Source organism: Podarcis cretensis, assembly GCF_951804945.1.
Source record: "Podarcis cretensis genome assembly, chromosome: 7".
Lineage (NCBI taxonomy): Eukaryota > Metazoa > Chordata > Lepidosauria > Squamata > Lacertidae > Podarcis > Podarcis cretensis.
Genome location: NC_137176.1, coordinates 44412836 through 44437691, shown reverse-complemented (window position 1 = coordinate 44437691; position 24856 = coordinate 44412836). Strand labels below are relative to the sequence as shown.

Sequence of the window (24856 nt, the reverse complement as noted above, 5' to 3'; positions counted from 1 at the left end):
GTGTTGTTAATTTTATTTACTTGATGAGGGGTTGTTGGTTTTTAATACACAGTTGTGATTTATGTTATTTCAGAGCCACCTGTTCCCATTGCACCACCTCAACTGTCATCAGTTGGAGCGACATATTTATGGATACAGTTGAATGCTAATTCTATCAATGGAGATGGACCTATTATTGTGAGAGAAGTAGAATATCGCACTTCAAGTGGAAGCTGGTATGATATACAACCAGTGGATTCCACAAGCTATAAAATTGGACACCTGGATCCTGACACAGAATATGAAATTAGTGTGTTACTCACTAGACCAGGTGAAGGAGGGACTGGATCTCCTGGACCAGCTCTTAAAACAAGAACAAAATGTGCTGGTGAGTAAACCTTTATATAGCTGCAATTCTAGTTCCCAGTGTATCTCTATCATGTTTTTTTTAAATCCTGGATGACTTTTGCTTTGAAGCCAAATTAGTACTAGCAGTTAGTAATCCTGAAAGTTACCTATGGCAGGCATGATCAGGCTAAAGATAAGCACTTGTAATTCCCATTGATTTCAGTTAGAGTTAAGTATGTGTTTAATACTTAAATCAATTACAAGTTAAAGAGCTAAACTGCTAGGTTGTGTTTTATTTTCTATTTGTTCATTCCTTACAAGTTTGGGCCTCAATGTTGTGCAGATGGATTTGTTAAATGTCTCTCCATGGAATGAAATAACAGCAAATGATAGGCATTAATTATTTTTTGTAAAGCTGTGAAAGGGCTCTCTCCTTGTACATAATCATAATTCCAACAACTACTAACTGGAGGAGCATGGGGGTACACAAGGGGTGTGACTACAGCCATGGAAGTTGTCTAAATTTAAGCAGAACTTACCATTAGCATGAAGAAAGGGAAAACTACACTCACCCTCTAATTACAGTGACATGACTTCTTACCAAAGGTGCAGACACTCAGGTACAAATTCATTCTTAAAAACATTGGATCAAATATCAGCTATAAGTGATAAATATGGAAAGGCCTTCTGTTGGATCCAAACTTAGTTAGATTTAGTAAGGTAAAGGTACCCCTGCCCATACGGGCCAGTCTTGACAGACTCTGGGGTTGTGCGCCCATCTCACTTAAGAGGCCAGGGGCCAGCGCTGTCCGGAGACACTTCCGGGTCACGTGGCCAGCGTGACATCGCTGCTCTGGCGAGCCAGAGCCGCACACGGAAACGCCGTTTACCTTCCCGCTGGTAAGTGGTCCCTATTTATCTACTTGCACCCGGAGGTGCTTTCGAACTGCTAGGTTGGCAGGCGCTGGGACCGAGCAGCGGGAGCGCACCCCGCCGCAGGGATTCGAACCGCCGACCTTTCGATCGGCAAGCCCTAGGCGCTGAGGCTTTAACCCACAGCGCCACCTGCGTCCCCCTAGTTAGATTTAAGTCACACTAAAATCAGTGGCATGAATTAAGTTATGGCTAATCTGTTCCATTGATTTTAATTGAACCTATGTTCAGCTAACAGCATAGATCTAACCCATAGACTCTTCCATTGTAAATAATTGGTGTTAGCCTTTTTACCTATAAAAAAAATACAGATGAGAGCTTTAGTAAAATCATCCTGGGTGAGAGAAGTAGAATTGTTACCATTACATAAAACTTGGTATTATAGCACACCTAATAGATAAGCAGCACACTAAAGATTGTAAAACTTACTGTTCTTCCCTCTTAGTTTAAATTCCTTTTTGAGAATGAAAGATAGTCATTGTTTCATATCCAATATTTCATAGAATCATAGAGTTTATGCTGGGATGGTTTGCCCAATGGGGGGCTCAAACCCATAACCCTGAGATTATGAGTCTCGTGCTCTACCGACTGAGCTATTGTTTACTTTTTGTTAAAAAAACTTGAGTATGCTTAGATGCATATGACCACAAAAACTATTTGTATGGTCTCACTTAGATTCCTGCTCCAAAATTTCTTCTCCATTGTCAAAGAGCAGAGGGAGAAGTGAGCAATGCAATTGGTCAGGAGATACCCTAGTCTTCCCTTTGTTGTCTCACATAACTCCACCTATGCTTAAGAATGTTCTACAGAGTAAGCATGCTGACTTAGAAGTACAATTAAATTCAGTGGGGCTTATTCCCCATTGGTAAGAGGGTATAGGAGTGTAGCCTTAGGGTGCAGCCCTATGTGTTATATGGGATTAAACCTCATTCAACACAATAGGACTTGCTCCTGAGTAAACATGTATAAGACTATATATTCAAATGGTTAAAAAGTTGCATAGGCTGCTAATAATAAATCAGTGAAACTACTTAGCGGTGAAGCTATGCTTTCTCAAATATGCACCATAGAATTGACAGAATGGGTAGTCCTTTAAGAGATGAATCATTGTGCCTTTTAAATTGTGGTGATAATTGTATGCTACAAGCTTATTCCCTTGGGGAAGAGCAGACCACTTTGAGACTCAAAGCACTGAAAGAAGTTGTGTTTTTTTTTTAATTTTAATAGTTCCCTGAAATGCTGTTTTTTCCTTTTTTTTCTTTTTTGGCCAGGCACAATGAGATTCAAGTAAGTTAGAACATTCTAGCACTGATAAATAAATGTACCTATAATTACAATGCAAAGAAAATAAAGAGAATGTTCTCCAAAAGTAGCTGTAAAATTCTCAGAGAGCTGTTTACATATTGTTCATGAAAATGCTTTATGCTGTGTTATGAAAAAGTAGAGCCCTGCGTATTGGGAAGGGAGGCATGTTGCAGGCTAAAGTATAAGTATAAATTTTCCATCTCAAATTATACCCCCATAACTTGCATGTTTCTTACTGAAATATTCAAATTCAGATATATACAGCTATGAACGTTTTCAGATCTACGCTATGCATATTTGCTCAAAAGTAAGTCCCGCTGTGTTCAGGGGGACTTATTCCCATAAAAGTAGCCATGGGCTTCCATCTCTGATTGTGAAATATGCTCAGTTTCTAGAAGACGTGTACAGGTCTTGTTGTAGCAACTGCAGGTCATAGGCAATCTCCCTTGCCCATGCAAATCTATTGCCAGCCAAGCGTTGTTTGCATTCTCCCTGATCCCTGCCTGTCACAGACTTTGTGTGGATGTGGGTCCAAACACAGATTGGCTTAGAAAGGAGCTGAGGCTGTCTAGAAAAGTTCACTGACGAGTAGGTGCATATGGCCAAACCTTTTCTTCTTTTATCGGAGTGGCAGGCAAGCACTGCTTCACCGGACATTGCTCATGCAGGTATTCAGATTTATACTTCTGAATAACTCATGCACGTATTCAGATTTATACTTCAGAAATTGTAGAAGCTTTACTGTATGCACATACCTACATAGCAGGTATGCTGGATCACAGCTACAGTTTTACCTTTGAGGAAGGTAAGTATGGCCTATCCCTGAAACTGACTGTATTAACTGTTTGAGGTGGAAACGAAGATGGTTTTCAGGCATTGTTTAGTGTTTTCCTGCTTGTATCTTGTCAGACCAGTATTGTCGATGGTGACTGGCAGATGCTTTTCAGCATTTCCCATAGAGCAAGGTTTCCCAAACTTGGGTCAACAACTGTTTTTGGACTACAGTTCCCATCACCCTTGAGCACGAATCCTGGTAGCTAGGGATGATGGGAATTGTAGTCCGACAACAGCTGGAGACCTAAGTTTGAGAAACCCAGCCATGGAGGAAACAGAATTAGGAATAATTTGGGAGTGGCATTCCATACTCTTGTGCTAAAAAAGGTAAAGGGACCCCTGACCGTTAGGTCCGGCTGAAGACCACTCTGGGGTTGCGGCGCTCATCTCACTTTACTGGCCGAAGGAGCCAACGTACAGCTTTCAGGTCATGTGGCCAGCATGATTAAGCCACTTCTGGCGAACCAGAGCAGCTCACGGAAACACCGTTTACCTTCCTGCTGGAGCGGTACCTATTTATCTACTTGCACTTCGTGCTTTCGAACTGCTAGGTTGGCAGGAGCAGGGACCGAGCAACGGGAGCCCACCCTGTCATGGGGATTTGAACCGCTAACCTTCTGATCGGCAAGCCCTAGGCTATGTGGTTTAACCCACAGCGCCACCTGTGTCTTGTGCTACTCCTGTTCATTTCCATGAAACTTTCATAGGAAAACTCCCAGTAGATTGTTCCAGTTCTCAAATACCAACCCAAAAGTACCAGTCCCCCCTACAAACACACACACACACACACACACACACACACACACAGAGAGAGAGAGAGGGGGGGGGGGGTTGGAGTTATAGATTCATTTATTAATTGCTACTTTAAATATGTTGTAATATTAGTATGCTAGCCTTTTCTTAACTTTAGAATAGAATAATATATTGAAAGTAAGTGAGGCTTCTTAATGTTTTTATACTAATTTCTGCAGAGTGATAAAACAGATTAGTTCCATTGTTCTTTATTTTGACATTTATAAGTGCTGGAGTGTTTTTCAAATCAACCTTTATAAAAGTTCTGATGTGTTTCAAAATGATTTGCTCAAAATTATATGTACATTAAAAGAATAAAACTTTCTTACAATCAGGATAATTTCAGAATAGAAAATGTGTAGCTAAAATGCGCTAATAAAAAGGACAGCTAATTGGGGTATTAGGAAGACACTTCCATTTTTAACACAGAATTGGAAACTGTGAAAATTCTGCATGCCTGAAGCTCGCTGACCTAGAATAATTTAATGTAATTTACTGATGTCTTATCCTGTAGCCATTTAATTTGCAGAAAAATGTCTCTAAAGTAGGAAGTATATTAATTTCATGTTGGCTTATCAGCCTTATTTGAAATATTCTATGCTAATCAGCCTTCCCCTCTTTTAGCACTTATTTGCAGGTAGTAATGTTTATATTCTTTTGCTTCAACTTCCCTACTTATGTGAGCAGTTATAAATAATTGAATTTGTAGATGCGCTTGAAGAATGTAACATACTTAGAATTGCTTCTGCCATTTTTACATAATTGCTGTTTGTGACCAGATAATGGGCCACCACAAGAGGGGTGGTGTATATGGATAAATGCTCATGCAAACATAAGCTTATCATCCAAAATAATGTTTATATGAAGCAGAAAATACATTTTTGATGCAAAATAAATTAATTGAATTATAGTGCATAATTGCATTAGTGTCACTACTGGTGTTATAACTAATTCTATTAGGAGAACTTAGAAGCAAATTTAACTTACTGATAGGATTCCTAAGCAGGAAATAACTCTCTCTCTGCATAATGTTTTTGCAGAATCCAGAGTATACCTCCAGACACAAATAACAATAAATAGCTGTAACCTGCAAATCCTAGACATAAATATGTTGAACTTATTGGGTAGTAAAATATTGGGTTCTATCCCATCTCTCTGTTCATAGCAGCAATTTTAATAAACTGCCCTTCTCCTGCAGGCCTTTTCAGAGCTCCCAATGGGTTCCCCAATCCTTTGATTTAGATTAGGGGGTGCAAGAAGATACAACCCCTTTAGAGTAATGACAAGCAGTAATAACAGAATCTTAACTGCAAGAAAGTGGATTATCCCACAATCACCAAATGCTCAATAGAGTTAAACTCTACTTTCTAAAGTGTTGGTTCACTGTGTAGATCTGCGAGCATTTGTTCAGATTAATCACAGTTCCACCTGGTTTGGATATAAAAAAAGAGAAGTACGGTAGAGTTCTATTAGCATGCCAATAAAAGCTAAATAGATCCTAATCATCTTGGGAGACAAAGTAGACCCTTGTATCAGGGATAATAGCATTTCTAATAGAAACCAGTGTGTGCGAAATTATTATTATTGTGCAGAAATCTCTTTGTTTTAGACAAATTCTAGGTAATCTAAATGGGGATGTGTCTCTATCACTTCTGGTAAAGGATAGTGGTGCTTGGGGTACCTTTATAGTCAGCCATTATTTGTGCTGGCCATTGAGCCTCTGTTACATGTGAAAGACTTGAGCAAGGTGTCAGTTTCTCACTTTGCATGGCTTTGGGGGAGACACAGAAGTGGCGGGAATCCCTCTCCAAAGCATAGAACAGGGTTTGCCAACCTTTGGGGACACGTTTGCAATCTGGAGAAGCTGGACATATACAGCACAGCCAAGCACACATCATAGTCTATACTGTTAGTTACAATAGAATGTTTTTTCCAAGCCTAATTTCCCTTGGGGAGAAGACCCTCTGGGTTCCACGGAAGGCCTCTGAGGATACATGTGCACCTGTGAGCACCACATTGGTGACCACTGGCCTAGTGCAGGGTGAATGAAGAACTCTGTACTTTCACTGACTTGTAGAAGACTCAGGGGTTATTCTCTCACAGTGGACTAAGCATTGGAGGACAGGTAGAATCAGACTGCATAGTGAGAGACCGACATCCACAGTTTATCCGTGGTCTTGATTTTTCATATTATGCTTATTCACAAATGCTGTTACCAGGCAAAAAAATACCAGCATAAATAATAATTTGAAGGCACTGATGAGGTGTTTAAGGATGGTTTGTTTAAAAAACTGTAGGCTTTAGTCTCTTTTTCAGTCTCCGTAACTTGAACAAATTTGGCAAGAAACTTTTAACAGGTATCCATCTAGCTTCATTGAAAATACATTAATAGAAATGCTAGGTATTCAAGATCATACAGATATTTCCCCCCCTTCTTACATTCCCAAGCGGGTTGACAGTTGTGACAGAATTGAGAAAACAGGGAATCCACTGCAGAGTTGACATTCTCATCAAGGACTTATCCAGGGAAGAAATGATTCTATATCCAGTTAATGTGATATATTGACTCAGTGTACATTAATTTGCCATAAATCCAGGCAAAAGCAATCTCATTTAAAGAAGGGCACTGACTCATTTAGGGTTTCATAAAAATATCAAAACAGACGAAGATGTATTTGGGAAGATAAATTCAGGAAAAAAAGAATGTTACCACAGTTTAGGCTATTTGAGAATAACCACTGATTCTATACACAGTTATGCATTGATATAGTTTAGAACTATGTCTAGTGTTGCTCTGAACTTTCATTTTGAGTCAGTTTTTTACTTGAAAGTAGTTATTTTGGGGCTGGGCAGAGGAGGTTCCATAAAAACCAGTGATAGGTACCTTTGGTACCTTGGCAGATAGGCTGTATATAAATGAAATAAAAAAATATATGCTTATGTTCTGAATTTCATCATGCTGTTCTGTGGGTAATCTCTCTCCCCACATTCTCCTCCACCTGTCATCTGGTTTAAGCTACAGGCAGAGACATACCATATTTTTCCGTGTACAAGACTAGGGTTTTTCCCTTAAAAATGATGTCAAAAATTAGGGGGTGTCTTATACTCTGGGGCATCTCCCCCCCCATTTTCTTAAATCTGAGTCCCCCAAAATAGGGGGCGTCTTATACATGGGGGCATCTTATAGATGGAAAAATACGGTAATTGAATTAATGAATTTTGCACAGCAGTTTAATTAAAATTTGTGCTCGTGCACATCAGTGACCTGTAAGGGACAAAAACAAAACAAACAAACAAACAAAAACCACAAAGTGAAAACTGGCGTAGTGTTTATATACACGGCAATCTGAATGAAGTCGGGAACAAAAAATGGATGAATGGTAAAATGCTAACTCATCGGTGCTGCTCCACAAAAGAGGTAATTCAGAGTTTTAAATATGAGGGTGGGGAATTCTGATGGGGGGGGGGATTTCAATAGTATCACTAGAATTATTGAGGGGTCTTTGTGTATCTGTGTTCGTGTTTTTTCCGCAGCCATTGTTCCCTGAGTTTGCTGGCTTTTTGTGCCATTTTTTTTTTAACCTGAAAGTACTTGTTCACAGAATTATACTAGCTACTCAAAGATCATGTAGTGAACAGGGTGACAAAACAGGGCAACATAGTGAGTCTAGTCTGGTTACATCATAAGATCACTGACACCAAATGAAGCCCTTCCATTGCCCTCGTTCTGAGGAGGGAGAAAACATATTTCTATTGCACAGGCATCTAGGCTTTTATTTCTTTACTTGTTTCACTGGCAGTTCCATTATCCACCTGCATTGCATGACAAGACTTTCACCCTCATCTCCTTGCATATATTTGTATATCATTTAAAAATAGTTTTGAATATAAGATATTTGTTTATTTCAATTTATGAATCATTTCCCATAAAGTATCTTGAAACAATTTCACAATAAAACATCAGCAAGTAAAATAATAACACAGTGACATACATAAAAACAGTATCTGAAAATTCAAGTTTCTGTTCTTTTTCTTCGGTACAGCAACTCAATATCTTGTGGCAGGACATCTTGGGGATTAAAAAATAGCTGTCTATTTTGATAATAACAGACTGTTTTCAAACTCATGTGAAAGACTGAGGCTTAACTGTTTTTTAAGATTGAAAAATTCTGGATAGTTTACTTGTATTCTCTGTAGAACCCCAAACAGAATTTCACTGATGTTATTGTTACATGAGAGGATATTGATGTACCTCCAGAGTGTACAATACATCATTATATAACTGGCAATACTTGGTTTAAAGCAGTTCACAAGCAGGATATAAAGACACCACATCCATGGTTTGGAATGACATGATAGAAACTAGTCTGCTGTGGAAGAATGTTTGTCACAAACCCATCAGACAAAATTCAGGACATTGTATTTCTCCCTCAGGTGCCATGAAGCCCAAGTCAATAGTTTGTTAAGCTTTAAAAGTTTGCTTTTCTTTGATGGAACCACACTGATGATCTGCCTTTGCTTAAAACTTGCTTTTTGGTTGAAAATGAAGCTTTAAAAATAGCCCAAGGGATTCACTCCCTTTTGAGCAACAAACACAAAATGGCTGCTTGAACGTGGTGTATTAGGATTTCATTGCCTCTGCTGTGCAGGCTTATAAAGGAACTGTAACCAAACTGTACTGACATATATTTCCCGTATAACATTAAATGACTAGCAGTTTTCCTTACAGCAGTGCAAATATACTCACATTCTCTGTGTGTGCATGCACCCATGCAATTACATGTATGTGCACGCACACGCACACACACATTTAAAACATAATAATAAAATAAATAGTCCAGTTTCACATTGAGCCTACATTTTCAAACCACTCTTTCTATAAAACCATCTAGAGCAACTAACCTGAAGGGCATGAGTCCCAGGGGTCTCTTAACTTTTAGAACCTGTTAACAGAGAACACTGTGTGTTAACCCTAAATGCATATAAACAGGAGGGAGGAAAGTCACTTTAGATGAACTCTAAAATTTCAATGCAAGTATAATACAAGCTCTGTGAGATGATAATGCATTGCGGTTACTAATGCTGTCAAAAACATCTTTATAACCTTGCAGGAAAATGCAGTATTTTGGTACTCTGCTGGAATATTTTTGCAGCAACATCTAGTACTCTGAGCTGACTTCAAGGTTTTCTAAAGGAAATGTGTCCTAACTCTGGCAGGGGAGCAATGGGACAGAACAAAGCGGTGGAGCTTTTGTAACTTTGTACCCAAGTGTGGCCCTGATATCATCGAGAAGACCCAGGGAAGGTGGTGACCATTTCAGAGCCACCACTGCAGCCGAAATCCTGCTGCTCACACTGGCCAGAGTGGAAGGCGGAAAGATGGTTCAATCAGTATTTTTCACAGGCATAGCAGAGAAGCCAGGAGTGTTCCTATCTCCAGGAGTTGGTCTGATATCAGATTCAGTGGATCCTTAGGTGCCCTGTTTTAGGGCCCACTGCTGGTGGTAGCATGGCCCCTCCTCTGCTTTCCATAACAGTAGTCATGGCATCTGCATTAATGAGAATGTCGCTTTACTCTACCCTTGGTATTGGGAACCAGGGATAAAGACTGTGGCTTTATCCCTGTAATCCCACTTCCTAGGGAGTAGCCTAGCTGAACACTCTGGATCTTCTTAAAGGGTAAGCATGCATATGATTGGGTTGTTTTGCTGCAAGTGGAACAGATCTGTAAAATACACAAGCACTCCATGCAGTCATCTATTATTTTAATATCCAGTGAGAGTGACAGGATGCAAAAAGTTTTTGACTGCATAATGAGATTCTAGTTTTGCTGTTCTTTTAACAGCCAGTATCAGATCGTCCTCCTACATACAATGGAAATTGCAGAGTATTTGGTATTTGCAATAGGAAGTCTGTAGTTCAGCCTCATTCAATATAAAATAGAAGTGTAAGAAATCAATAAACAGGTGCTGACACACTGTAAGGAAATTAAGGCCTGACAAAGTAAGGTGAGGATGTGTCAGATTGTTAAATTTAAACGGCTGAAAAGACTGCACTTTTAGTGAGTATAGGCTGTTTATGGAAGACAGAGCAAAAAACAAAATCCCTCTCTCTCTATGTTTCTTTCTGGATTTTAGTCACTTATACAATATTTTTTCAACATTTTTGCAGATTTCAGGTCTTGATATATTCTTCTGTTTTAGTCAGATGAGATCCATTGAAATTAATGAACATGATAACTTAGATTAATTAATTTCAATAGGGCTACTCTTGGTAATACTTAGTTGGATTATTTCCAGAATTATTCATTACATATTTTTTTATAGAATTGTAGAGTTGGAAGGGACAACAATGGTCATTTAGTTCAACCCCCTGCAATGCAGTAATATTTTTGCCCAATGTGGGGCTCAAACCCACGACCCCGATATTAAGAGCCTCGTCCTCTACTGACTGAACTATCCCAGTGGTATGTTGCATCTTGCTGCATTTTCAGCAGAAGTACATTATGATAGAATGATTCATGCCAGGACTTCAAGCAGTATTATAGATGTCTTGGAGCATTTGGATTTGGTTAATATACATACTGTTTTCAGGTAGTTCTTGTTGTGACATCATTATCCCTAGAACTCAAATGGAAGATATGAGTGTTTGGTGTTTGTATTGTAACAGCATTAAATTTTAGTCCTGGATTTTCTACATACAAACAAATTACTAGTTAAGTACCTTGTGTCTCAGATTTTTCTGTTATTCCATCAACCTGATAATTATTTTTCTCTGTTCTTTTGTTTCGCAGAATTGCTGTAGTTAGCATTTACAGTGGCTACATTTGCTGCCTTCTTAGTCATGACACTATGGTTAGCACATTATGGACTTCAGAACAGTCAGACATTTCAAGCAGCCATGTTGGTCCTTTAGGTGGTGGTAGAGAATCCAAATAACTGTAATGGCCTTCATTATAGGACCCACTAAAAATCACAAAGGAGTGAGCAAATTTCAAAGCAGCCCTTTAGCACAAAATTTTCTACCCATTTTTGTGCATTTCTCCTAATATATGAATTTTGTATGTAATTTTGCCTAGTGCACACATTTTTGCAAGCAATTTCCCCATATGAATTTTTATACATTATTTTCACTAATCATTCCATATATGTGGACAGTTTTGTCTAACATCCATGTTCTTTTATATAATTTAGGTTGTAGAATTGCATTGCAAAGTTTGGAGAGGTGTGAATTTCAAAGACTAGTTTCATTTTGGTTTGCCTATTGGTTCAGGAAGTGCAAATTAAGTAGGTTTGCATTAAAATATGAACAGAACAATTTTTTCCCTATCCCTGCGTATGGATACATACAGCTATAGCTATTCACTGTTAAATGCAGTGTAGAACTCTGCATTAAAGTTGAAGAAGAGCTATTTGCAGACAGATTCCTTGTTTTCAGCTTCTCCATCTAGACTAAATTGGGAAATGTTTTTATACTGATACTAGTCTGTATATATTGCTTAAGTATATTTTTTGCCCTAGGTAAACATAAAGTTTTCTCTGATATTATTCACCCTTTATGTGGCATTGCAGTAATGTAATACCATGAATCCAAAGAAAAATTGTCAATTACAGATATTCACTCCCATGCTCTGGTAGCCAACCAGTGACTGAGAGAAAAAAGCTTTGCTCATCTATGTCCTTCGCATTTCATTTCCAAGAGTGGAGTTTCATCTGTAGAACTCATTCTGATAAGCTCACTGAACTGCAGAAATTGTCTCCTCTCAGTAAATCCGCATTTACACATGTTGTTTAGTGCATCCACCACTGACTAAATCATAGTATGAAAAGGGCATAAAATTTGTACACGACAGCCTACAGAGTGTGTATAGTTCCTGACCCCAATCACTGCCTTAGCAAAATGGCCTACCCCTGATAGATAGGGATGTTGTAGTCATAATGAAAAATTGTTGCTCAGAGGCTTTCTAGCTATTTCCTCACCGCCTCCCCCATTTCATTGTGTGCCTTGGGGGAAGGAGATTAAATACATTTCTCAAACCATTGGATAGGGTGTGTTAAATGAAGTTGTTTTGTTGCTTGCATTACTCTCAGGGTTTGTAAACATGGAAATATAACAAAAAATAAAGGTCTCCCATGTATAGGGTCACCTTCTTTGATCCCAGAGGTAATTAGTATTTCCATTTTAAAAATGGACAGGTTATAATATTTGACCCTTTGTATACATAAATGATCCACATAGCTCTGCTGCAATCCATATACTATTTATTCCTATTAAATTCATGTTAACATCACATTATTTAATATGAAATAAATCAATAAACAAAACTAATGTCAATCTGTATATCAAACATCTGCTTGCATCACTTGTTTGAGAAACCTGGATGGCTTTCTTAACTTGTGATGGACTCTGTGTTTATGCCCAAGAACCACTTGTGGTATCTGTAGCCCTGTTCATATGTGAAGAGAGTCCATGTTATGACTGGGGATAGGGCCATGCTGCTAACCATGCCTTTGGTACATTGCTGCCAGCTTGGACCTGCTCCTGATACCTGCATGTTGAGCAGATGTTGAAAGGGGCTTGTGTGTTTTGCTGGGTTGAATTGGGTGTTATTCTCCCCTGGATCGTTGGCCCTGGGGGTATTTGGGAGCAAAGTGTGCATGTTCTGCCTTCCATGCCACCAGGCAACATGTGTAAAAATCCAGTGCAAGTAGGCAGTCAATATCCCAGATGAAATACACATTTGAATGTGCACTGACATCAAAGCTGGGACAGTCGTCCCAAATGGGATGGCAGGCTGGAGGAACTCTTGTTCTCCATGATGCATGGGTGAGTTATCTGGATAAGATGCAGATCTACCAATAAGTGCAAGTGTGTTGTGATGCTGAGACACTAGGTTGAATCCAGACTTTGCCTCCCTTGAAAGAAAGGGCTCTTTTAGCCTATGTAAAGCATCTGATTCAGCTGAGGAATTCTGATGGTGGGATGGTAGAAGAGACTTTTTATTGTTGATTTCCCCCTACTTCTTATGTTCTCGAAACTTCTGCTCTCAATAGTTGGGGAGCCCTCCGAAATAGCCTGGGAGATGGCATGAAGATTGCAGCGGGAGAAGGAAATGGGCAAAACTTCCTTCTCACTTAATCCCCTAAGTGAAATTCCACAGTGGACATACTAATAACAGCAGTAGGAAACCCTGGATGCAACCCTCTACACTTGGGAAAATACTCTTGGTTGAGACTGGTTCAGCTGCTTCCAGGAAAACAAAAACATTTTTGTTTCCCTTGAAATCCATCTAGGTGCAGTAACAAAGATAAAGCTTAGCATTCTTTTCCCCAGGCTAGAACTTATAAAGTGTTTCTTTTAATCTTGGCTACCAAAGTAGGTATCGTTCAAGAAAATTTTATCTCCTTATTGGAAAAGGAGAAGGCAATATTCTTGGCATACAGCATTGTCCTAGTTTTATTCTACTTGGCATCCCAGCAAGAATGATTAGTTCAGGATACCAGCACATATGAGCTTGATTAACCAAAGAATTCAGATACTGCCTGGCAAAAATGTGTGTCTATTGTTAATACATCTAATTTTTCTACTTGGCTGCCCTCCCTGAAGGTTTCTTGTAACCTTGGATTTTATTTAAACCTCTAAAAAGTGTTCAAGCTTCAAATAGCATCCTGTCAGCTGACAAATACAAATTAGAGAACTTTTAGTTACTTATGGCACATCCCTTCCTAATACACCTATCTGAATTGAGTTGAAGTAGAAGGCATTTTGTATTACTTATTTGCTTACAGCTCCCCTCCCCCCCATACCAAGTAAAGCAGCAGTTGACATGCCTTTTCATTGTATGAGAAGAGCTCAGTTTGGTAACAAAAATATTACATTCAGTAAATGCAGTAAGTGTGAAGTATTTTTCCATTCATGTTCTTGTCAAAAGAAAACTGCCCTGAGATATTTCCTAATAGAGAAGAAACTTTTATTTATACTTTTAGTTTATTTTTGTTGCAAAAGATTTTACATACCTCAGAGAACCTCTAAAGTGGAGGTTCGTTTCTATGCCCTAGCCTCAGGATCAGAGTTTGTTGCAGATTTAGTTGCAGATCAGCGTTTGCTTTTCTCACGTGCTGTAAGCAATCTGAGTGTGCGGTGCCAATATCCAGTGCCTCTGATGTGGTTGCTGGAACTTTTCTCTGGGGATTTCAAGCTTTGAGCCCATTCGTCTGCTACATCCTTCCACTGCTGTTAAAAATTGAATTATGGTTGCCAGGACTTCGCCGTCTGGCTTCCCCAGTTTTCCCACCTTGGTGGTCATTTTTGAAGTCTTGTTAGAGAGTGTAGATAACTTCCTGACCAGAAAAAAGGCATTGAAATGTGTGGTAAATGGTTGCCCGTGGTGCAGCAAAGAACTCTGAAGATCCTTCATGAGAGACTTATAAAATTTTTGGTGATCTGTTGAGGTCTGCGAGGGCTAATAGGGTAAACAATGCTTCGAGGTCAGAGTAACCAGATCAAGCCTCCATTTGGATCCCCTGATGTCACTTCCTGCACTCAACTCCAAAACTCCAGATAACTTCACTCAGTGATTTCATGTGATTTTTAAAAAGGATGTGTTAAAAGCATCCTCAGAATGAAGGGGCATTGGCACCACTGGCTTATCTGATGGAAGTGCTTCTGGAACAGGCTCTGCCTGCCCTTCCCCTTTTATTTCAGAGTCCTCTCCCTCATTCCCTGAAGAAAGGGAATATTACTCCATGACACATGGGCATATTTCGCAGAAACTGAAACTACCCACAGACATTGCATGACAACCCATTTTATCGTTCAGACATAATTTCAGCAGTGTGAGGGAACTCGTGATTGCAAAGTAGAAGCACTAAAAGTACCATACTAAGCTTCTTCCTAGTTTATCCTATGGATTTTGAGTAGCCTTTTCATATCCACAAGAATATTTTTTTTTTGGGGGGGGGAGTTATTGCACACTTCAAATGATAACTAATTATGTGCTATTAGCATTTGTTTTGTTTAAACAATGTCCTGTACAGTGACCTGATTTCTGTTACCAGATTTGCAATGGAATTTGTAGCCTTTTTTCTTTTTAAAACCATTTGTCAGAGATAGTTCCTCTGAAAGCTATGTGTTGTTTGTGTAGCTATGTTGCTTTCAGTTCTGTTTATAAGCCTCTCTGAGGAACCAGTGTTGCATTTTAAACCAGCCAAGTGAGTCGACTGGATTTGCCAATGTACGTGTGTGGAAGGTTTGAAGAGATTCCTTGCTTTTATCCCCTCTTAACCTGTGATAGATTTGATATATTCTCAATTGCCATTCAAAAAATAACTAGTATTTAATTGCAGGTGTTGGTAATTGCTGAGAATACTAAAGTTTCTATTGATGGTGTTTGGTTTCCAACGCATGAATGAAGAATCACAATTGCCTTTCCAGTATGATAGCATCAGGAGATTTTAGCAGGTAGCAGTTAGGAAATGTTATGTTGTTCTGTTTCTCTCTGCTTTGTCACAAAGCACTAAACCTCTCTCCCTTCAGGCAAAAGCAGCATCTGTTCTTCTGGCCTACTTATGAAGAAGAAATGAAACTTTTATTGACATCACATCCTTATTTTTAAAGGTGGTTCAGAAAATAACCCCACAATGGATTGCTGGGTTTTCAAATGAAATCCCTCTTAGTAGTAGTGGCAAACTACTGTTGGGAACTTTTTTTAAAAAAAAAAAGTACGGAAAATGCTTTTTCTCCTGCTCTACACTGAATCTCTGAAATGGAAAATAAAGTTTCAGCATGTCCCAGGGGGAGGTAGGCAGGCTGCCTGAAAACCAATATAAAATTTGCTCCATAGCAGGACATTGCTTAGGGGCTGTTACTTTATATACTCACACCCAGTTCAGGAACAGGTCTAAAAAGGGTCTAATATCACAGTGACTGGAAGATTAAAATAATACATTCACATATGCTTCCCAGTTTGGGTGTGTAGCTTTTCATGCAGTAAGGAGAACGATAGAGGAAGAATGTGCAAACTCAAGGCCTTCTCTTAGTCTTAACTGGGGAGAATCCTGGGGGGGAATGTAACATCTGAGTATGCGCTAAAAAATGCCAGGAACCATCCCAACATGTAAATAATGCTGGTGGAAAAAATATAATACACAAGTGGTGCAAATAGTCACATTTTCCTCCATCTGGATAAAAATATACAATTTTATAATGTTTCAAATGGTAGCAGGGTAGGATTTTTAGGGTCAGATGGGGTCCATCAACCCTGGAAGGTAGCACATATGGAACAAAGAAAACTCTGATCCAAAACTTCCACTGTCTTGCTGCTATACTCATTTGTGAGAAAGGTTTCAGGAGTAAATCCCTAGGAAAAATCAGTACCCACTGCCTTGTGGGACATCTTCAGGAGAAGAAAAGGCTTAGGAGTATACCCTACAGAAATCTGGAGAAGGTTAGACGGCATCTTGTATGCCTCTTTCTGGCAACTCCTGCAACCAAGCTGGTGCTAAACACATTGTTCTGCTTTCCTTTGGACCACATCAGTGAGGACGAGATGTCTTGTCATTTGGGCGGTCCAGGACTTCCATACATGCTGCCCAGGCTTGCTTCCGGGGACATGACGTTAGTGCAGTTAACATAGCAAAAACAATATGGGAGGCAGCAGTTACAAGTTACCAGGCTCTGTAGCCACAGCAGGCGCTGTGATTCTCCAGAAGTTTGACTTTGCCCCCCAAAGGCACACTCTCCTGAGACAGACGGATGTCCACAACAGGAATTTTAGACACACTGAAAATCTCAAGTGTTATAATCACTTCCCAGAGGAAACTGTCACAAGGGATGTGTCCATTGTTGCACTCACCATTGTCAAGCAAATGTGGATTACAGATGTAAAATACCAAGACGTTCTGAAAGGATTTGAAGGAAGGAGGGGGGGGGACCCTCTTTCCTATTCATTTTCAGGAATAGAAATAGCTGTTTAAATTTCAGAAAATTGTGTGCTTGTTTAAAAATAAGAAATACTTGGTCTTGCTTGTTGTGGTAGTTAGGGTCTTCTATAGGTAGAAGGAGGATGCCGCAATTGCCAGCAAATCAAGTTAGCTTTTCCATTAAGTAGAAAGCCATTTCATGCATAGTCAGAGACATTCTCCATTCTCCATAACTGGCTTAAGAAAGAAAAGTAAGAATCACACATATGAAGCAGATTCATATAATAAAAATCCACTCAAATATTAGCAATATACCTAACATTGTGTATAGTCGTGATATACAACATGTTTCAACAGGTTTTAGTCTTGCAGCACTGCAGGCAGAATCAGTATGTACACAGGATGTCCGTTTGAGGCTCTGTAAAGCAGACATTACTTCTGGTTTCCTTTGCCTTATTCGTAATTAACATTCACTTGTTGAATCACAGGACTGCCCTAACTAGACCTGGTCCCCAGGTTGCACATGCTGGCTTGCCCTGCCCCTGATATCCTTGCATTCAGTGCACATGTCTGTAGTAAGGGAACCTTTGGCCATGCAGCTAAGGCATCCATGCAGTCTGGAACCCTGGGACATACTACTGCCTAGACCAGCAAGTCTGGTAGTGGGGACCATTTTTTTCCCCTGACAAATTTGTATCCAGGCAGAATTAGGCCCTGAACATCCTCATTTTACATATTAATATGGTTAATTGCAAAAGTAAGTTACATTTTAAAAAAATCTGGAGAAACATGAAGCATTATCCTATAAGCCACTCATTTCTTGAGTGTTTTTTCTTGTAGCACTCTGGAGTAAGCTGTTTAAACACATCATTTGTATTTCTATGCAGTATTCAGCTACTGAAAAATGCTGCAGCTCATGAAATGTGCTTTATTTATAACTGTCAGTCATACACTGGAAACAATGTGAATTTGTTCCGCTTTAATTTTTATCAAAGCTAATTAAATTCTAATAAGTTTATGTCAGAATCTGGCATTCTGAAAACAAGAATGACATTACTTTCTTACCCTTATACCAATTATATATATGTCATTGTAGTGTAGTAGGAAAAGAAAGTGATAATGAATCCTCAGTTAAGGAATGAAATGCCTTTTTGGCCTTAAACTAATGAATGTCCTTGTCATTTTGACATGTGAGTTATTAGAGTCTCACATTCTCTTGGGATGTTTTATCTTCACATAGTTAGCATTGATTGATTGATTGATTGATTGATTTCTAGTCTGCCCTTTATTATATGATCACAGGCCAGGTTGTAATACAATAAAACAGTAAAACAATGCTGCAAAAAATCAGTTCAACAGAATTTGCCTTTGAAAATACAGTGGTGCCTCGCAAGACGAAATTAATTCGTTCCGCGAGTCTGTTCGTCTAGTGGTTTTTTCGTCTTGCAAAGCACGGCTATTAGCAGATTAGCGCTATTAGCGGCTATTAGCGGCTTAGAAAAAGGGGGGGAAAGGGAAAAAACTCACAAGAACTCGCAAGATGTTTTCATCTTGCAAAGCAAGCCCATAGGGAAATTCGTCTTGCGAAGCACCTCAAAACCGGAAAACTCTTTCGTCTAGCGAGTTTTTCATCTTGCGAGGCATTCGTCTTGCGGGGCACCACTGTACTGCATCTTAAAACACTGATAGAACAACAAAATTCCTAATAACCCAAAAGAGCCCAGGTGAGTTTTCACCTGGTACCCAAATGACATAAGTGTTGATTATTCCAGTCATGCTTCTAAAGTAAGGTCCCCCCAAATTATAATTAATAGAATTAGAATATCTCAGTTTCCTCCTCCCTTCCAATCCCTTTTGTGTTGTGTCTTTTAGACTGCAAGCCTAAGGAAACTTTTTTTTTTTTTTACTGATCTGTGAGGCAGTCTGGGATCTGGCCAAAAGGTGTGAGGGAAAATAAATTTACCATCATTACCGGCATGCTGTAATCTATTATACAATATACAGTATGCATAGGCTTGCCATACGTCAGGAGAATTCCTGACATGTCCTGGTTTCAGGTATAAAAATGGCGCCGGGGGAATTTTGCCGAATCAGCAAAATGTCAGGGGGAACCCGGGTGTATGGCAACATGATGGAAAAAGCAGCGGAAACAGCTCAAAAAGTTTAAAATCACTATTTTGGGGAAGAGTTTTCCCGAAAAAAGCACAACAATTTTACTTTTTCTTCCTGCACTCTTTCTTCAGAAAACTCAGTACAATTAACACGGGATTCAGAGTGATTCTACTACTAAGATCTCAAACTCTTGACTGGTGTTACCCATTTGCTTCATTTGAGATTACAAACAAACTAAGGTTTACAAACACTGACGTCTATATTCACATTCACACAAAAAGCACTGGAAAGGCATATTGAATTTAATGAAACTTATTGCTGGGTAAATGTGCTGAAAACTTAAGTTAAAGCTAAGTTGAATATTCCCCTCTCTACTTTCGTAAGCTCTTTTGTCTCCTATGAAAGTAGAGGAGATTTTTCTCAACCTTAGGGATTGGTTAGGCAAATTCCAGCAATTTTGGGGGATGCAATCTTACATAGAAAGACAATATGGCCCAGGGTTTTGTTGTTGTTTTTTTAAATCACACACAGACAGACACACCCTTTGCCACAACATCAAGCAGTGATTTCTCTGCTTCAGTATAATCATATAATTGAAAGGGTTTACGAGGGTCATCTAGTCCAGCCCCCTACAAAGCAGGAATCTTTCGACCAACATGGGGCTCAAACCCACAATCCTGAGATTAAGAGTCTCATGCTCTGCCAACTGAGATGTCCCAGCTCTGTAGTCCAGAGACATTCCTGGGAAAGCAGCCCCCTCCATGTACACAATGCTACATTATGATGTAATGTTGTTTCTATGGAGATTCTGAGGGCGGGGAATTGGCCAAGTTCTTTGCAGGAAACGGGGGGGTTGAAAGTGTTTTCAAGTAAGAACAACAATGACAAAAACAACAACAATTCTAGTGAATTGTTCAAGATGTTCATACTAGCAACTGTGGAGCAGATTACTATACACTTAATATAGCTATGGCAATAGTGTTTGGTATCAATTTTCAATAGAAAAAACAACCCATCATCAAACCCATAATCTCATAAGCGTCCAGTTTGTGGAAGGAAAATTTTCACATCATTGAATTCCTATAATTTAGAAAGTGTGTCTCTTGCTTTAGTTTCTGTTGACAATGACAAACCTACTTTACCTATCTTCAAGTTTCTTCTTCCAATTATTTTGCATGATAATACAATCTCAGTGGCCTTTTGAGCTGGACCTTTTGTTAGGAACATTACAATAGGTTATGTTTACCCTACCACCTATATTCAAACCAAATGAGATCTCACAATCTGTTTCAAAGAAAACAAAACGGAAAATACAGCATTCTTTTCTATACAGTGGTACCTCGGGTTAAGTACTTACCGTAATTCGTTCTGGAGGTCCGTTCTTAACCTGAAACTGTTCTTAACCTGAAGCACCACTTTAGCTAATGGGGCCTCCTGCTGCTGCTGCGCCGCCGGAACACAATTTCTGTTCTCATCCTGAAGCAATGTTCTTAACCCGAGGTAATATTTCTGGGTTAGCGGAGTCTGTAACCTGAAGTGTATGTAACCCAAGGTACTACTGTATTGAGGACTACAGTATTAAAAATAGTGGAGAAATGAAGAACTATTAAATAAACTCATTTGAAGACTAAATCTTTCTAAAATATTTATCTATTCTCCCATTAATTTGCTGTGCATTTTACTCTTTACATTCTGAAGTCACTGGCCTCATGGACATTGGACACTTGATGTCCCTCATTTTACCAGCAGAGTGATGGGGCTTCCTAGGGAAAGTTGCCAGTGAGAGAGAGGGATAGGAGAGATTTCCACCAAAGTAGCCTTAGAACGACATTATGTTACGACGTAGTATCATTTAGTGAGGAATTCTGGGGGGAAAATAATCATCACCCACCACCAACACTGCCCTGCTATAAGTTTTTTGTCACCCTCTTTCAAATGGAGTGGCAAACATACCCACAATCAATATGCTGCTCTGGGGATTCTTCTGAACCCCCAGGTCAGTTTTGCCAGGTGCGGAGGGGCGTGTGGAGGAGAGCCAAGCTGTGGAAGTCCTTGCACAGTACTTCTATTGGAAAAGCTGGTTAGGTGAATCCTGCCCTATAAGTAAAAATAGCTGTGCTATTTTTTCACATGAAATTATGCTTTTCACTGAATTAATGTCACTGTAGGATGTTCCACTCATATATTGTTAGCTGAAAGATAATTTTAAAAAGCATGGGTCTTTACTAATGCACACAGTGCTTTTTGAAGAATATTTGGATTCTGCTGGGCAAATTTACAGAATTTTTCTCCTTGCGAGAGCTAAGTAATCATATGTTTAAAAAAGAATGGGGCGTTATAATCTTGTATCACAGTAGAAATCATCAGTATGAAAAATTAAGCAGGCTTAATGTACATTAAGTGCAAGCCAGCAAGTGAAAATATGTGTAAAAATATAAAATTAATGTATAAAATATAATGAAAGCATTCTTATACAGTATTTGAATTTTTAAAGCCACTCATCTTTTTCTTCCTCTTCTATCAGTACAAGATGAACAGTGTGCAAAAAGTGTAAAGTACTTTAAAATGCAGTTGTTGGTATAGCTTTTTAATTTGGTTATTTTATTTAAAGAATGCATGTAAGGAAAATGTAGAAATGTGCTTTCTCCTTTCAACACGTTGAGAGGATTGAATCATTCTTTGTGTGAGAGAAAAGCTTTGTGTTGTGAATTTTCTGAGTTCAGTCTCTGTGTTTTCAACCTGTTCATTCTTGTCGTCTTCCACACTCACTGACATCTCCCCAATGGCTCTTTTTCCTTTGTGGTTTTTATTGTTTCCTTTGTAAGGTTTCAAATGGAGTTGTATATTATAAATGTGTGAAGTCACTTAGGAAAATAGGAAGCTCCTTTATACTGAGTTGGCCTGTTGGTCCATCTAGCTCAATATTGTCTCTAGGGTTTCAGTTAGGGGATATTCCCGACCCTACCTGGAAATTCCAGGGGTAGAGCCCTGGGACCTTCTGCTTGCAAATCTGAACCACTGAGGCACAATTGTTCCTTAAATTTGGAGTGGAGGATGTTGCAAGTGGGATACAAATTCAATTAGTGCTTGTGCTACTTAGCCACTTCAATTCCCACCTCCTTTTCTTAATATCAACATAATGTACAGTGGTACCTCGGGTTACATACGCTTCAGGTTACAGACGCTTCAGGTTACAGACTCCGCTAACCCAGAAATAGTGCTTCAGGTTAAGAACTTTGCTTCAGGATGAGAACAGAAATCGTGCTCCGGTGGCGTGGCGGCAGCAGGACGCTCCATTAGCTAAAGTGGTCTTCAGGTTAAGAACAGTTTCAGGTTCAGAACGGACCTCCGGAACAAATTAAGTACTTAACCCGAGGTACCACTGTAATTAAAATGCTGCCAAAGGTGCTTTAGAAAATGTAGTAAAATGACATGAACTCCTTCATTGCAGGTTTTTAAGCAGAGGCTGGATGGCCATCTGTCATGGATGCTTTAGCTGAGATTAAACAGGAACAGTGAAGATTTAGCTATACTATCTCTAGATGCGGAAAAAGCTTTTGATAAGGTCCACAAACAATACATGGAAAAAGTACTACAAAAATTTGGTTTTTCCATTAGACTTTATAAAATGGATAAACATATTATATTGCTCCCCTACATCTAGAGTTAAGACAAACGGCATAATGTCTGTACCTTTCATATTATCCAGAGGTCTACTTTCGCCTTTCCTTTTTAATATCTTTTTGGAACCTCTGCCGTGTACTATTAGGCAGCATAAGGAAATATTTGCTGTAATTCATAACTCACTTGAATACAAATTGGTAATGTTTGCAGATGATATTCTTCTGTTTATCATGAAACCTCACAGTACTGTTCCAATATTAATGCAAAATATAGATGTTTTTGGCAATATCTCTGGATATACTATAAACTGGCCCAAATCGGAGTTGATGTTAATAGGAAATAACTTTTTGGTTCAACCGTTTGAACAATACCAATTTCGTATTTGCATAGAAAACATTAAATATCTAGGCATATTAATACCACAAGACTTATCTAAATTTGCGTTATTAAACATCAACAAAATACATCATGAGGTATCAATGGATATCGACAGATGTGAGTCATTGAACCTGACCCTGTGGGGAAAAGTCAATTCTCTTAAAATGAATACCTAGACTAGTTTATATCTTAAGAGATATAATTCACATACTGAGCAAATAATTTCACAAAATTAAATCTTTGTTTAGAAAATGCCTTTGGGGCTCTTCAGTTTCAAGAATATCTATGCAAAAAATGTGCAGTGCCTCAGGATTCTGTCCTCTCCCCCATGCTTTTCAATATCTACATGCAACTGCTGGGAGAGATCATCAGGGGGTTTGGGCTGGGTGTCCATCAATATGCGGATGATACCCAGCTCTACCTCTCTTTCACATCAGAACCAGTGAAGGTCCTGTGTGAGTGTCTGGAGGCGGTTGGAGGATGGATGGCGGCTAACAGACTGAGGTTGAATCCTGACGAAACAGAAGTACTGTTTTTGGGGGACAGGAGGCGGGCAGGTGTGGAGGTCTCCCTGGTCCTGAATGGGGTTACTGTGCACCTGAAGGACCAGATGTTTGATGCATTATTGTATTTTAATATTTTGTTGGAAGCCGCCCAGAGTGGCTGGGTATAAATATATTATTATTATTATTATTATTATTATTATTATTATTATTATTATTATTTTATTATACCAATGAGGGAGGATTTGGGATCCCAGAATTGTATCACCAAGCATAGTTAATGTCAGGTACACAATTCTGGGGAGACACAACTGAAAACAACTGTCCAAACTGGCTGACTGACCGAACCCAAAGGGTGCTCATCAATGGTTCCTCTTCATCCTGGAGAAGAGTGACTAGTGGGGTGCCACAGGGTTCTGTCTTGGGCCCGGTCTTATTCAACATCTTTATCAACGACTTGGATGATGGACTCAAGGGCATCCTGATCAAATTTGCAGATGACACCAAACTGGGTGGGGTGGCTAACACCCCAGAGGACAGGATCACACTTCAAAATGACCTTGACATTAGAGAACTGGGCCAAAACAAACAAGATGAATTTTAACAGGGAGAAATGTAAAGTATTGCACTTGGGCAAAAAAAATGAGAGGCACAAATACAAGATGGGTGACACCTAGCTTGAGAGCAGTACATGTGAAAAGGATCTAGGAGTCTTGGTTGACCACAAACTTGACATGAGCCAACAGTGTGACGCGGCAGCTAAAAAAGCCAATGCAATTCTGGGCTGCATCAATAGGAGTATAGCATCTAGATCAAGGGAAGTAATAGTGCCACTGTATTCTGCTCTGGTCAGACCTCACCTGGAGTACTGTGTCCAGTTCTGGGCACCACAGTTCAAGAAGGACACTGACAAACTGGAACGTGTCCAGAGGAGGGCAACCAAAATGGTCAAAGGCCTGGAAACGATGCCTTATGAGGAACAGCTAAGGGAGCTGGGCATGTTTAGCCTGGAGAAGAGGAGGTTAAGGGGTGATATGATAGCCATGTTCAAATATATAAAAGGATGTCACATAGAGGAGGGAGAAAGGTTGTTTTCTGCTGCTCCAGAGAAGCGGACACGGAGCAATG

At 39.3% G+C, this 24856-nt stretch overlaps 1 protein-coding gene across 4 annotated transcripts in view; it reads left to right on the top strand.

The window, feature by feature from the left end:
• The window catches only part of PTPRM (protein tyrosine phosphatase receptor type M), a 428935-nt gene that overhangs the window by 193676 nt on the left and 210403 nt on the right, over positions 1–24856 (top strand). For all 4 annotated transcript variants that reach the window (XM_079982864.1, XM_079982863.1, XM_079982862.1 and 1 more), the window contains exon 7: positions 74–367. In XM_079982864.1, the coding sequence (XP_079838990.1) occupies positions 74–367 (294 nt within the window). The remainder of the gene's footprint in view (positions 1–73; positions 368–24856) is intronic.